The 16,149-nt window shown below is 39.7% G+C and overlaps 1 protein-coding gene across 1 annotated transcript in view; it reads left to right on the forward strand.

The window, feature by feature from the left end:
• LOC308090123 (uncharacterized protein) overlaps positions 1–15,520 on the forward strand; it is a gene marked incomplete at its 5' end in the record, with an annotated part of 20,234 nt that extends 4,714 nt beyond the window's left edge. Inside the window, 3 exons of the mRNA XM_080435158.1 lie at positions 3,232–3,329; positions 11,553–11,744; positions 13,479–15,520. Coding sequence (XP_080291284.1) covers positions 3,232–3,329; positions 11,553–11,744; positions 13,479–14,800 — 1,612 coding nt within the window. The 3' untranslated portion in view covers positions 14,801–15,520. The remainder of the gene's footprint in view (positions 1–3,231; positions 3,330–11,552; positions 11,745–13,478) is intronic.
• Between the last annotated feature and the right edge of the window lie 629 nt (positions 15,521–16,149).

Below are 16,149 nucleotides of genomic sequence, written 5' to 3' on the forward strand. Positions count from 1 at the left end.
TTTCTGTCAATAAATTCCGTGCAGGTGATTATGGAAGCACTCGCTTCCAAAAATGCAACTTCCTGCTGCCTCCTGCATTATGTGCAATTTCGAAACGGGTAGTACGCAGGAACGATGGGTGATTTGATTTCCAATGAGTGCTTCCAAACTTGAACACACAAACTTATCACCTGGACAGACTTTATTGACAGATAGTAAGCTCATAACATGTCTATGGTGGATTTTCATGAAACAAAAAAAACTTATGGCATGTCATCATTCTTTTACAAAAAACAGAAAAAAATTATCCAAAACAAATTATATGATATGTATCATATAATTTGTTAATAGCAATAATGACTATTAACATACAAATACCTATTAAAGATACAGTCTTCAAGATATGCAAGACTACAGAGACACCCATGTACCTGTCAAACTACTTCAATAATAAAGACACACACAGGCAAAACACTAGCCCTAGAAAGTCTGTGATCTTACATACATTTCATGTATTCCAAATACACAGTCATAGATCACCCTCGTCGACCCACTGTGTAGTGACGATCTGCGCGGCCATAAAAGTGCTCTAAACTCCGTCTGTACTCACCCAATAATTAATTCCTAAGACTTGGAGTCATATTTTGTTCTCTAGTTTCATATCCATTTGAAAGTTCTGCCAGAAAACGTGTGTTTAGTCAAATATCTCCACTTTTCCACGAGCTGCACACGGACGACTTTCTGTACGGGCTAGGGGGGGCCTGGAATGCGTGCAGGACTGATACATGTAAACTTCCTTTAGGACGCACAAATGTTTGGGACACACAATTGGCAGATGGAGTGATTCATTACCCCGCACCAATCACAAGCACCTGTCAATTGTGTTCCCCATTAGTTTGTGCTTCCCTGTGTCAATTTGTTATGACGTTTGTGATGACAAGAGGATGTTTGGTAAATTCGGTCCATCACTCAAGTCGCGCCCCCCCTAGCCCGTACAGAAAGTCGTCCGTGTGCAGCTCGTGGAAAAGTGGAGATATTTGACTAAACACACGTTTTCTGGCAGAACTTTCAAATGGATATGAAACTAGAGGACAAAATATGACTCCAAATCTTAGGAATTAATTATTGGGTGAGTACAGACGGAGTTTAGAGCACTTTTATGGCCGTGCAGATCGTCACTACACAGTGGGTCGACGAGGGTGATCTGATCTATGACTGTGTATTTAGAATACATGAAATGTATGTAAGATCACAGACATTCTAGGGCTAGCAAAACACCAGAGGTCCTCCCCCAGAAACCTTTTAACAGAGTAGAATTTCCTGTGTTCTGGTGAAAATGTGGGAGTTTAATACCAAATCGAGAAGAAATGACAATCAAGGAGATGTGGTTGAAATCACGGAGCAGAATCCAGGAGGGTTGGCAGCCCAATATCATTTTAGCAATACTGTACTTCTGTACCTTTTGCAAACTGTTAAAAGTATTCAATCAATCAATCAATATTATTAGTTTTTTTAAACGTACCTTCCCCAAGAATAGATTCCGGTAGAAAACACACGTTAACGTTAATTAACACCATACAGTGGTTATGAACTCTAACCTGTACTTGAAGCTAGCTTAGCATTAGCACTACCCAGTCTTTGTGTGTAAATTCCTCCCGTTTTCACAACGTATACCAGCCAGTCACTCTTTACACAGACTGTTGTGCAACGAAAGTCTCAGACACAACAAGTTACAAAGGTTTGTTCACTGCAAACCTATATTATACGTTATAACACAACAATGTCTCTGCATCACGTTCGTTCGTTCGGTCTCTCTCTGCTCTGTTTGTTTGTTTGTTTGTTTGTTTGTTTGGCTCTGCCGCCGTTCTGCTTCTGAGCTCCGTTCACGCTGTCGACAGCTACGGAGCTAACCATCGACGTGGTGGATGTTTCAACCCGGACGGAAGAAAGGGACACCAGACCCCGTGTCCTACCCGCCATCTCGTCCGGGTTGGTCGAAACCGATATAAACAAATCCACCACGTCCGGTGTGAACCGATATATTATAACTCTATGGTGTGAACAGGAGATTTGGACATATAATATTTTCACTATTTTTTGTATGATATCATTGGGATCAATTATTAATAGGTTAATTTACTAAATGATTGATTATCAATCAAAATAAAAAACAAATTGACTCAATTTTTGTTCGATTACCTGTTACACTCCTAAAAGTGTAACAGTTAATAAACAACTCCTAGATGGATGTTATCTTGTCTACAGGTCTGGAAGGTCACATACTGTTACTGTAAACAATGGACAGTACCCGGGACCAACAGTGGGGAGCAGCAATACGCCAACTGGCGTCTAGACAAACTGGCCAGAAGAAGAACATGCGCGCAACAACGTTTTTGTGAAAATAACATGATTTGATTGAAGCCTCAGAAGCCTGGTGGCCAAATTTGGTATTGCAGGACTTCCACATTTGGGACGCTACTGCTCATGCATCTATGGTCCGAAACGCTAGTGCGCCTGCTCTGTTGCCTCCGACTTTGGAGCCAGGAAGTAGAGGTACTTTAGGGTGCTTCATGCGCCTCTGAGCAACTTTCTTGAAATGAATAGGTGAGGGTGGGGCCGTCCGTTCTCTAGATATCTTTGACTGTTGATGCTTTAAAAAATACAAAGAAAACTAAAACGTGTCGTTTCTAAACAGTGTCGTCGTTAAGCAGCAGGAGGACGTTTGTTAGCAGCTCAACCACAGAAACACGTACAGCAGGTAAATATTAACTCATTCATGATGTGGCATAATTGAAAATTGTTTCCCTGTCTTGTTCACGGGCTGCAAATGGTCAATTTACCCCACTTTTATACTGTTATCATTATGTATTATTATTATTATTATCATTGGCAAAGGTTTTCTCCTTGTTCTTCAAATTATGTTTATACACCGACCATGGTGTAACTTGTGTGACAGTGAACTTGAAGTATAAGGTTGGAATGACAGTTCTAACGTTCTGTTCAGTTCTGTGCTTCCTCTGTTTTAAATTAAACCATTAACGTCTGTAGTCTATCTTTTAACACATTTTTCTAGGCATAATCTGATAAATCCCATAATCTACATACAGTATGTTGGGGAGAATTGGACGTAAACCATTTTGCCTGACCTTCCTTAAATATTATTGAGGAATAATATTATTAACTATTGTTATTCTTGACACCGCTATGTCTCCAGTTATTAATTCAAGTCTTTATTAAATTCCTTCATTTCAGACCAGTGTGTGGAGTCCAGACTGCAGTGAAGATGAACTCTCCAGACTCAGCCAGGGACATGTCTATTAAACAGGAGGAACCTGAAGACCACCCACTCAGTAAGTTTAATGTGCTCTTTCTTTCTTTCTTTTGTGTGTTGTGTGTGTGTGTGTGTGTGTGTGTGTGTGTGTGTGTGTGTGTGTGTGTGTGTGTGTGTGTGTGTGTGTGTGTGTGTGTGTGTGTGTGTGTGTGTGTGTGTGTGTGTGCGTGCGTGCGTGCGTGCGTGCGTGCGTGCGTGCGTGCGTGCGTGCGTGCGTGCGTGCGTGCATACGTGTGCGCGCGCGTGTGTGTGTGTGTTAGTATGTCCTCTCAAAAGTGGACAAATCACAGCAAGTCACTAATTAAGAAGGGCATGCCGTCATGAAACTGAAGCACATCCGGCCATGAAAGCCTGAAATGCCTGGTGAAAGTTGGGTCGTAGTCGAACATCTATGAATGTATAGATGTTTATGGTGTGGCTCTGTAGGAGGTGAGACGTCTAGAAATGGGTCTGTGATGTGTGAGTTAACACAGATCTTTTTTCAGTTTTTTTTCTCAGCTTCTTGATTTAAGATTTACCTTCTTGAACCCTAGCATCTCTATTCTTGGCTGAACATTCGCTGAAAATAGCCGACCTACAAGCTCACAATGTCTCACAAACGTGTGACGTGTTGTGCGTTATTGTTGGCGAAGAGATTTGGTGTAGAGGGGAAAAAGAGACCAAGTACAGAGCCGACGCCACTCAACTAATTATTAGTTCATAATAATATAGAGAGTTAGTAAGATGTATAGAGTATGAAGAAGTATAGAGTCAACTCAAGTACTATAGTTCAAACATTCTATATTATTATGAACTAATAATTAGTTGAGTGGCGTCTATACTACTTGAGTTAGCAAGTAGTATAGAATATAAAGAAGTATAGAGAGTCAGCTCAAGTAGTTCAAACATTCAAACAAGGGTAAACAAAGAACATCATTCAATAAACAAACGTCAATTACTGGCACTGCTGCTTTTCTTAATCTGAAACAAATAAGGAACCAATATAAACATTTTATAACTTTGTACGGAAGGCTTTACAAGCTGCTTGCTGCATTTTGGTATTTTTCACACATCGTTTAATTTGATTTGCAATGAGAGGCGAGTGAGCAGGTAGATGGCCCTGGGACAGGCGACCAGTCCCGTGAAACTATTGCAGACATGGACATGGTCGTGCTCGTCTCATGCACCCGCTTACCCGTTCTAGAGGTTTTAATTTTAGTGTTGAATATCATGTTATTTGTCTGCTCCTAGATGTCCTGCACATGTTTGTGTGTAAAGAAGAGGAGGTTTCTCCAGAAGAGGAAAGGAGCCCCAATCTGCTTCAGGAGGAACCAGAGCCTTCACAGATGAAAGAGGAACAGAAGGAGCTACTTCAAAAGCCAGAGGAGCCTGATGGGTCAATGTTGACGTTACTAGCAGTGAAAAGTGAAGGTGATGATGAAGACATCTCTTCACACTAATCTGAAATTGAAGTTGAACTTGAAGACAGTGATGAATGGGAGGAGACCATTGGAGGTTAGTCAGCTTTAGTACAAAATTGTGGGATAACATTTAAATATATATATATATTAATAGTAGACTAAAAGGGTTGTGTTGTTCCGCAGTGTTTATTGATCCACGTGCACATCCTTTAGTCTTTTGAGTTGCAATCGAAAACTAAATTAGCCACTGTTCTTGATCGGGGGTGTAGGCCATAGTCTAGGGCTAGGCTATAAGCGTCTCTCTTTGTTTGAAAATAATCGCGGAGATCCAAGTTGCATCGATCACTCATATTTATTTCTCAGCGTCACATACGTTTATTAACAAATAGGCTGCTGTCAAAAGACTAACGCTTCCCCCTGTCTCACCTTGACATCCATCACTCTTACCAACCATTAAGCTGGTGTCATTATCTTTCTAGCCTAGTCAATGACAGCAGATGGAGAAGACTTAAAAACAATTAATAACCAAATAAATGTACATTTCATATACCGGGGAATTAGATCAATAGAAAATGAAGAGGGAGAGAGAGAGTTTACAATCAATTTAGGCATTTAGGAAAGAGGAGTGAACAAATCCATATATAGATGTGATTAGGCTAATCGATAAAATAAGCAACACATTGAGCACAAGCTCAAATGATTCCAGGAGGAGAGAGACGGGAGAGGAGAGAGACAGAAGGAGAGAGAGAAGGTGCCAGAAATTTTTTTTTTTTCATTTTTTTTTTCGCGTGTTGAGACGCCGACAATAATTACGTCTGAAATTGTGACCCTTCCACCCGCCCGCTCAGGACTAGTCAGCTTTAAACACAAGGACAGGGACGTGTAGGGGAAACTTGAAGTTGGCATGACGACTAAATTGTGGAATAAAAGAGATAAAATATCAGAAATATTAACAGGGAAGCTGTAAGAGCTGGAAAAGATGGAGGATTTTCAAGTTGTATCTCACCATTTTTAACCTGGCTTTCCCCTTCTTCTCGTATCTCTCTCTCTCTCTCTCTCTCTCTCTCTCTCTCTCTCTCTCTCTCTCTCTCTCTCTCTTTCACAGTAAAGAAAGCCCACATCTGTAAACACTGTGACAAGAGTTTCAGTCGAGTAAGTGAACTGACGAGACACCAGTGTGTCCATACAGGAGAAAAACATTGTGAAAAGAGTTTCAGATACTCACCTGAAGACACACCAGCGTATACACACTGGAGAAAAACCATTCCACTGTAAACATTGAGAAAAGAGTTTCAATCGGTCAGCTAACCTGAATAGACACCAGCTTATCCACACTAGAGAAAAACCTTTCCACTGTAAACATTGTAACAAGAGTTTCAATCGGTCAGCTGACCTGAATAGACACCAGCGTACCCACACTAGAGAAAAACCTCTCAAGTGTTCACATTTTGACAAGAGTTACTATCAGTCAGCTTCCCCGAAGAGACATCTCCACACTGGAGAAAAACCTTTCCACTGTAAACAATGTAACAAGAGTTTCAGTGTTATAAGTCATCTAAAGGGACACAATTGTATCCATATTGGAGAAAAACCTTTTAACTGTGAACATTGCGACAAGAGTTTCAATCGGTCATCTTCCCTGAAGAGACACAAGCGTGTCTACACTGGAGAAAAACCTTTCCACTGTAAACGGTGTAACAAGAGTTTCAGTGTTTTAAGTAATCTAAAGGGACACCAACGTATCCACACTGGAGAAAAACCATTCCACTGTAAACATTGTGACAAGAGTTTCAATCAGTCAGCTGCCATGAAGAGACACCAGCGTATCCACACTGGGAAAAAAAACTTTCCAATGTAAATATTGTAACAAGAGTTTCAGTGGTTACAGTTATCTAAAGGGACACCAACGTATCCACACTGGAGAAAAACCTTTCCACTGTTAACATTGTGACAAGAGTTTCAATCAGGCAGCTGTCCTGAAGAGACACCAGCGTATCCACACTGGAGAAAAACCTTTGCACTGTATAGTAGAACCGGACAATTAATCAGATTTTGATTTTGATATGGGCACTCCACGATCACTGAAAATCTAAGAATTATAAGTTTGGTGGACTTTCTTTCAAGGTAAAAATCAACCATAGCTCCTACTTAACTCCCCAACACTACAGGGGGCATAATAGCAATCCATACTTCCCTCCCATAGTCCCCACTCACACAAGCACAGTTACATGAAACCGGCACCTGCATGCATTTTTAATGTTTGTTAATAAATCATGAAGCTGATGAATGGGTTATTTCTCCTTATTGGAGAACATTTGTAACCCACCTGAAAATGTATTATCTGTCTGTTTACTAAAGAGCATGTAGAGACAGGGACACAGCTCTGTTACTGAATAAACACTACGATATTAATGAATACTTTTAGAATATACTGTAGAGCTTTTAACTTTAATAAAACCTTTTTGTTTAACAGCAACTTAAAGGGAGACTTACATCATAAATGTAGACTTTATTTATTCCATTTTTAAGTTTATTCTGTCCAGTTTTACTTAATGAATTAAATTGTTTGTCAAAAAAGTGCTACGCAACCCTGCACACCTATGTGGCACTACCGATCCAACCAATATGTCATAGTGTATATTGTGTCAGGGATTTGTCTGTTTCTGTCTACCTGTGTCCCCTTTATGCCCATATATGGAGATATCTGTATCTGTCAGTCCTTGTCCCTTTTTTGTCCATATATGGAGATCCTTGATGTCATCAGTATAAACCCATATATGGGCATGCTTATATGCCCATATAAGGAGATCTTTGTATCTGTTTTGTCCTTGTCCCTTTTATGCCCATATATGGAGATCTCTGTATCTGTCAGTCCTAATCCCTTTTATGCCGATATATGGAGATTCCTGATGTCATCAGTATATGCCCATTTATCCTTTTGTGCCCATTTGAAGCTGACTCGTGGTTTGTTCATGGTTATGTTGTCATAGTGACGTGGCCGACTGGCCGTGGTTTCTTTATGTTGTCATAGTGACGTGGCAGTGGTTTGTTTATGTTGTCATAGTGATGTGGCCGTGTTTTGTTTATGGCTGAGTCAGAATGACATTAGAGGTCCACCTGCCTGCTGGCTGGCTGGCCGGTCCATTAAGCCAATTTTAATATAGGATCAAAAAGATTGTTTGTCAAAAGTGCAATAATGTATTGTTCCTAAAAGCAATGGTTGATTATATTTTTTATGGAATAGTCGTTTAATTAATAGTGATCTTTTGGAGATTTTGTGATTATTATTTATGTCGTGCAGCTCTACTGTAAACAATAAGACAAGAATGAATAGATTCAATCAGTCAGGTTACCTGAAGACACATCAGCAGCGTATCCACACTGGCGAAAAACTTTTCCACTGTAAACATTGTAGCAAGAGTTTCAGTGCGTCAAATGTCCTGAAAACATACTAGCGTATTCACACCAAGGGAAAAACAATTCTTTCCACTGTAAATTAGCTCACTGAGAGGCTAAAATTAAACAGCTGTATGCTGGTAGGGAGGTGATTGCCGGCCCATGCAAAAATATTATTGATATAAATACTGTTCCTGTCAACAGAGGCCTCCATTATGATGCATCTTTGGAGACTTTACCCATCTCTTTTTTCTTATAAACACTGATTTGTTTTAAACTTGTCTTTCCTTGTCCTTCATTCACCTAAACATCAGGACTGAAATTGATGTGTAATCGAGCCTTGAATTAGGGATGTGCATAGATAAACGGAGCTGCCCCTACTAAACGGTTACTAAATACAAAAAATATCTTTTAAATATATGTTTTAATTGAGATATTAACTTTTTATTACGCATTTTGCACCGTTATTACTGTCCTGTCTTAATAAAATGTTTTAACAAGCAAAATAAGCAAATTAAGTATCACTGGTTTCTTTCAAAACTAGCCTGAAACACTGTCTTATCAGGAGGCCTGATAAGATGTATGGGAAATGTAATTTCCCATAGAAAGGAGGTGTCACTGCTGACATTTGTCCCTTTTCTCCTTTGTACATATAGTGTTTTGTATTTGTTGATGACATGTATTATTGTGTTATTGTTTATGCTATGATAATTAATTGTATACACAATGGAAACAAGTCCCCAGGACTTTTTCGTGTATCCTTTCAGCCTTAATGTCTGACTGTGCCTCGTGCTGTTTGCATTTCTGAATAATAAAGTATTAAACCAATCAATCAATAGTACTGTTACTATATATTAACAACGGACAGTACCCGAGAACAACAGTAGGGGGCAGCAACACGCCAACTGGCGTCTAGACAACGTGGTCGTCAGAAGAAGAACATACCCACAATGCAGTAGTGAAAACAACATGGTGTGTTGACTGACTGTTGTTGACACTTTAAAATGCCATAGATTTATATAAAAGTTAAATACAAAGAAACGTGACTAAAAGAAATACAACTAAAACGTGTCGTTTCTAAACAGTGTCGTCGTTAAGCAGCAGGAGGACGTTTGTTAGCAGCTCAACCACTGAAACACAGCAGGTAAAGATCAACTCATTCATGTTGTGTTTCATCTATCGTAGCATCAGGGTAACCTGAACCGTCGATGCAGTAACTACTAGTCTTTATTTTTTAGCAAAACTAAACAATAAAAGCCTGGAGATCGAGGCTACTACTAGTCGGACTCGGACCCCTGTTTTGTTCTACTGTTTTTTCTCTCGGCCCGTTTGGTGAGAATACTGACCCTTATTAAGTAAGAAACTAGTCTGGCAAAAACGGTTAAAACGACAGAAGCTGGAACTTGAACCGGGTCGGTACAACAACGAACAACCTGGTCCTATCATCAGACCTTTTTTTCCCTTCTTTTTTACGGACACTTACAACACCAGCAGTTGCCTACCAGCGAGCAGTGTTGCCAGGTCTGATTATTATAAGCGACTTTGGGCTTGTTATTCTGTAAAGTTGCTTGTAAATATTGGTGGTTGCGTTTTTTAGGCTTGTTTCTAAAGTGTAGTTTCTTTTTAGCTTGTTTTTAATGTTGTTTAAACCAGTGGTTCTCAAACATTTTAAAGGTAGAAGTGATTTACTTTGGTTAAAACAAGTGTTAAATAGCTCTATTCTGATAGTAATCATTGCTATAGAGTGTTTGTTCAGTAAAAGGAGTCTCCCATCTCTCTCTCTCTTTGTCAAGTTTGCCTGCTCAGCGCATTCATGCTCTCTAGTGCAGTGGTTCTCAACCTTTTCAGGTCGTGACACCACAAAATAATCATATTTGAACTGGGGACCCCCCACCCTGACAAGCACTTGGAATGTAGGAGTTGAGGCATTACATTTTGTCTGACTCGAAAATCATGTGCACAGTTTGAGAACCACTGCCCTAGTGGTTGTAATTGTCTTTTGGTGCACACGCCACCATAATAAATCTTGAATAGTATTTGTTGTTCCTCATCAGACTCCTTGAAAAAGTTGAAACCAAAGTGTTTCCAAACAGATTAATTGGTTTTACCTTTCTTGTTGACCAAAGGCTCTCTTTCCCTTATCTTGATTAGATCTGAACTAAACATCTCTCAGTCACCAGTCACCAAAGTCTGACATCACTGCCACTAGAGGGCGCTATCCCCCTGGGTCACAGTGTTATTTTTCGTATTGGATGTCCCATAGGGGAATCTTAGATTGCGTGATATAAGAACTGTGATATAAGTGTTCTAGAGATAAACAAATCACCCGGCAACTTTGCTCCTCCTCCTCCAAACACAGACGTTATCAAATGTAACTCAATATCATAAACGACACAGAGTCACAAACAAAATCGCTGGGGTTTGTTTATTTTTGGAACACAGGGCTAGTGGGAGTGGGAGTGACGTCAGGACTTCGGTACTCAGTAGCCTACTGAGACCGAGTTTGAGCTTCTAGGGATTCTATAGGAAGGGGCGAAAGTGCACCGATGTAAATGTGAAAAGGTTTGGATTCGTATCTAAACACGAGACAAAACGAGCATCATTGCTAAATGGATTGTGGCACAATTTGATCTCGTTTTCATAACTGTTGGAAGCCAAAATTGTAATTGACAATAGAATTTGATTAATTGAGCAGAGCAGCCCAACTTTGATCACTCTCTTCACTAATGAGGTCTAATACTGCTTATGAGATCAAATATGATCACCTCCCATCCCTACTGGTCACCTCAAAGAAAGAAAAAAAAGAAAGTGCCACAGCCCAGTGTTTGTACTGCACTTATTTGCACCCTATGCAAATAAGTGTTCAACAAATAAGTGCATACATTCATTCAATCATTCAGAATCAGCTTTATTTTCACACCAAAAGTGGGTAAAAAAAAAAAGTACTGTACGAGCCCCATTGTAGTTTTAAGGAGAGGGAAGAAGAATAGCAATAGAAAGAAGAACAAGGAAAACAAGCATAGAAATGTAAAAATCTTGCTGATATTTGATGTGTACAACTCATGACGTGTGAATGTCCGTACGTATGATCCATCCATTGACGGTAGGATGGGGGTACAGTTGGTGTTAGGGTGGGCATATAAGGATAGCATGGCTGCCGAAACATTAATAACAGATGGGCTGCTTTCACCTTATTCACTTTGGACCATTATATGCATCGCTGGAATCCATACTTTGATACATTTTCCCTTGTTTAATCTTAAGTTAAGCATAATTTCTTCTATAACACCGTATATACAGTACGTATACCATTATCTTTGCACCGAACGTTCATTTGTTTTTGTCTTTACCTTCTGCAAATATTATTATTTGCTATATATATATGTTATTCTTGACACCACTAGGTCTCCAGTTATTAAAGTCATTATTCAATTCCTTCATTTCAGACCAGTGTGTGGAGTCCAGACTGCAGGTGAAGATGAACTCTCCAGACTCAGCCAGGGACATTTCTATTAAACTGGAGGAACCTGAAGACATTTCTATTAAACAGGAGGAACCTGAAGACATCTCTATTAAACAGGAGGAACCTGAAGACATTTCTATTAAACAGGAGGAACCTGACGACTATCCACACCTCAGTAAGTTTAATTTGCTCTCTTCAAAAAACAGCACTTTACAGGTTAACTGTGTCTTATTTTAAATTCCACCAACCAGAAGTCAAACACTTACTTTCCTGTGACTTGTCAAATCTCTTTTATTTTAAAGTCCACCCACCAGAAGTCAACAGTTTACATCCGTCAGACTTTACGAATGTGCTAAGCTTTGCTGATCATCACTGACTGGTCGTACTTATAGTATTTCAATAAACATCACTACTGGCACTGCTATATTGAATCTGACATTAGGAACGAACATAAATACGGAATATATGCTGCTTGCTGCATTCAGGGATTTTCACCCATCGTTTACTAATTAATTTGCAAATATGAGAAGCGAGTGAGCAGGTAGGGAGCCGTGAAGACCGGCGACAAGTCCCGTGAAACAATAGCAGTCGTTGTCGTGCTTATTTCATGCACACGCCCGCCCGTACTAGAGTTCAAATCAAATCAAACTTTATTTATAAAGCACATTTAAAACAACAGAACCTGACCAAAGTGCTGTACAAGGATGAGACAAACAAAGTATCAACAGGCGCCCATCGGTGCACAGACAATATGTACATCGTTAAAACACATTAGGATCAAGTGCAATTAAAAGCCAAAGAGAATAGGTTGGCTTTAAGTAAGGATCTGAAAACCTCAATGGACTGGGCAGATCGGCAGGGGAGAGGCAGGTTGTTCCAGAGCATGGGGGCGGCAGCAGCATGGGGGCGGCAGCAGCAAAGGCGCGGCCACCCCTGGTCTTTTTGCTAGTCTTTGGAACGACCAGTAACGACTGATCGGCAGACCTCAGAGCTAAGGTACAGCGGAGCTAACCCGTTTAAAGATTTAAAAGTAAATCAAAGGACCTTAAAATCAATTCTAAAGTTGAATAGTTAAATAGCGTAAGTTTTTTTCTATGCACTCAGAGGGAAAGGAGGCTTAAATGAGCTGCAATTGAACATCACAATCACATTGAACGAACGAGATGCATTGCTTAATGTGTTTATACCACGAGTGCTAATTCTCAACACCTATCTACAGGAGGCTTTTCTAAATAGAATAACACAAGTCTAAAACTCAATCAAGCACTAAAAATATATATAAAAATATAGAATATACTGTGAGTGGCTGCCTTTAGCTGTAGCTTACATGCAGGGTGAGGGGGGTAGCGTCTATCTACAGTAGGCTATATTGTTCCATTTTGTGACAAGTCTTAAATCTTGCATGATAATGATGTGATCATGATGATTGTCAAGCTCCAGTGCATGCTCTCCTGTGAGGGTGCACTCGTTATGGACATTATTCCACATTATGGAAACACAACTAGCTACATTATGCATTGTGGTAGGCAGCCTATATTTTCTTACCTGTAGTCTAGGCTCTGGCAAATGCTTTCTTGGTGGTGTGGGCATGCAGACAAAACCTATTCTAAACATTTTTACTTCCAGATAAGAGCCCACGTGTGAAGTATTGTGTTTTAACATAGTTTCATGTTCACTCAAATTAAATGAGTAAATAAACATAGAAATTCTACTACTCACAATGTTTTGCCAATATCTTGCTAAAAAGTGTGACTTTTCAGAACTTCAGTTTCCAGAAACACCTGTAATAACCTGTTGTTAGTAACTCGCTCAAAGCTCATTTTATTCATGGAGCATGGACAATGGAAGAATAGTTTTACATTTTAGGAATCCAGTATTAACTATCATGTAATTATTTTGGTCCTACTAGACGTCCTACCCATGGTTGTGTGTAAAGAGGAGGTTTCTCCTGAAGAGGAGAGGAGCCCCAGTCTGCTCCAGGAGGAACCAGAGCCTCCACAGATTAAAGAGGAACAGGAAGAGCTTAAAGAGGAACAGGAAGAACTACTTCAAAGACCAGAGGATGGGTCAATGCCGACATTACTAGCAGTGAAAAGTGTAGAAGAAGATGATGAACTGCTTCCCACTGCTTCCCACTGCTCTGAAGTTGAACTTGAATCTGACACGGAAGTCACTGAAGACAGTGACGATTGGGAGAAGACCACTGAAGACAGTGATGATGAACGGTGTAACAAGAGTTTTAGTGAGTCAGGTCCTTTGAAGACACACCAGCGTATCGACACTACGGATAAACCTTTCGACTGTAAACAGTGCAAGAAGAGTTTCACTACGTCAACTTTTCTGAAAAGACACCAGTGTGTCCACACTGGAGATAAAACATTCCAGTGTAAACATTGTGACAAGAGTTACCGTTGGTCAAATGACCTGAAGATTCACCAGCGTATCCACACTGGAGAAAAACCTTTCCACTGTAAACCGTGTAACAAGAGTTTTGCTCAGTCAACTTCTCTGAGAAGACACCGGCGTGGCCACAATGGGGAAAAGCCTTTCTTCTGTAAAACTTGTGACAAGAGATTCAGTAGCAACGGTAACATGAATAGACACCAACGTGTCCACACTGGAGAGAAACCTTACGAGTGTAAACTTTGTGACAAGAGTTTCAGTGATTCAACTGCTCTGAAGAGGCACCAGCATTTCCATACTGGAGTAAAACCTTACCAGTGTAAACATTGTGACAAGAGTTACAGTTCGTCAGCTGATCTCAAGAGACACCAGCCTGTCCACACTGGAGAAAAAGCTTTCCAGTGTGAATATTGTCACAAGAGTTTTAGTGACTCAAGTACACAGAAGAAACACCAGCGTCTCCACACTGGAGAAAAACCTTTCCGCTGTAAATATTGTGACAAAAGTTATAATGATTCATGTAATCTGAAGATACATCTTCAGCTCCACACTGGAGAAAAACCTTTCCACTGTAATCAGTGTAACAAGAGATTCAGGAGGGCAAGTCAGCTGAACGAACATCAGCCTGTCCACACCAGAATAAAACATTTCCACTGTAAACATTGTGACAAGAGTTTCAGTTGGGTAGGTTCTCTGACGAAGCACCAGCGTGTCCACACCAGAAAAAAACTTTTCCACTGTAAACAGTGTGACAAGACTTTCAATCACTCAGGTTTTTTTAAAAGACACCAGCGTAATCACAACAAGGGAGCAAAAGTTCGACAATAAATTAGCTTACTGGGAGGATCAAATTTAACAGCCGTATGTTGGCTGAGAGGTGGACAGACAAGCACAAATATTATGGATATTTGTACTGCTCATGTCTTTTGGAGACATTTTGGAGACTTGTTTTCTTCTTCTTTTAAATCTTTACACCAATTTGTTTTAAGTAATAACGGTAACCATTCATGAATTATACTTATTTCTGTTTTAGCTAGTCTGCTAGAGGATGCCCCGACATGGATTGCAAATTATTTTGTTGTTATTCATTTATAAATGACCATATAAACCATATACATTTGATATGGTAGAACTTCTTTTTTTTCATGAATGTTAATGAATGTTATAATCTTGCTGTTTTCTATTACATACCCAATGGGAGGCACTATTTTAATTATTCTATTTATCAAATATCAGTATTCTTAATGAATTATGACACTAACTCTAACCCTAATTATTACACTTATGGGAGCTGGTGGTGTGCAACGTGCGTGCATGTGCTGTATTGTATGTGTGGATATAGTTTTGGAGAGGGCCGCATTTAAAGCGGATGGCGCTGATTTAAAATGGAATTGAAACCGGCAGGCTTTTCACAGCAAATTCAGCACAAGTCATAACACCGGCAGTTTGATTGACAGTGACGGTGTGTGTGCGTGTGTTTTATGATAGTATGTTTTTGTTCCATTTACAATGCCTGAACTTATGCTGCAAAATAAATCTGCACAAGAGGGACAAAGAACATTTTCATTATTTTATAACCAGTAACATTGTCTCAATTACTAGGTTCCACATTGTTTCACAATGTTATAGAATTGTATAACAATTAATTGTATCTATTTCATGAAGGTGTTTTACTTGATTATGAAAACAAAATATATTTTTGCTTGATAACTGGTAATTTTAGGTTGTTTTTTAATGTCAGTGGAATATTAACTTTCAAGCCGTGGAATCAAGGTTTGTTCTTCGCAGAGTCAGGATTGTTCTACGTGGAATCAAGACTTTTTCTCTGCGTAATCCTGAAGGTACTAATTACTCCCATTTGTCTGGAGGCAGGAATCAGAATCACCTTTTATAGTCACATCACACCATTACCAATCTGGGAACCCATCGCCAACTGAAAATGAAAAACAGCGCCCTCTGCTGTTTGTCCAACGCAGTGCAGAATCTGTTCTTGAGAGATTACACCATTACAAATGTAAAAGAGTGGTTGAGATTCTCAATGTTTGTAGTTATAGGAAGAGTTTGAAAAATTGAGAATAGAGAAGAAAGGAACACAAAACAAGTACAAAAAAAGAGAGGAAAGCACAGGCTGTACGTTTGAGTTTATTTAGGATCCTCATTAGCTGTTACACCTGGCA

The sequence above is a fragment of the Gymnoscopelus braueri genome, assembly GCF_963280865.1.
Source record: "Gymnoscopelus braueri genome assembly, chromosome: 8".
In the NCBI taxonomy this organism is placed as follows: Eukaryota; Metazoa; Chordata; class Actinopteri; order Myctophiformes; family Myctophidae; genus Gymnoscopelus; species Gymnoscopelus braueri.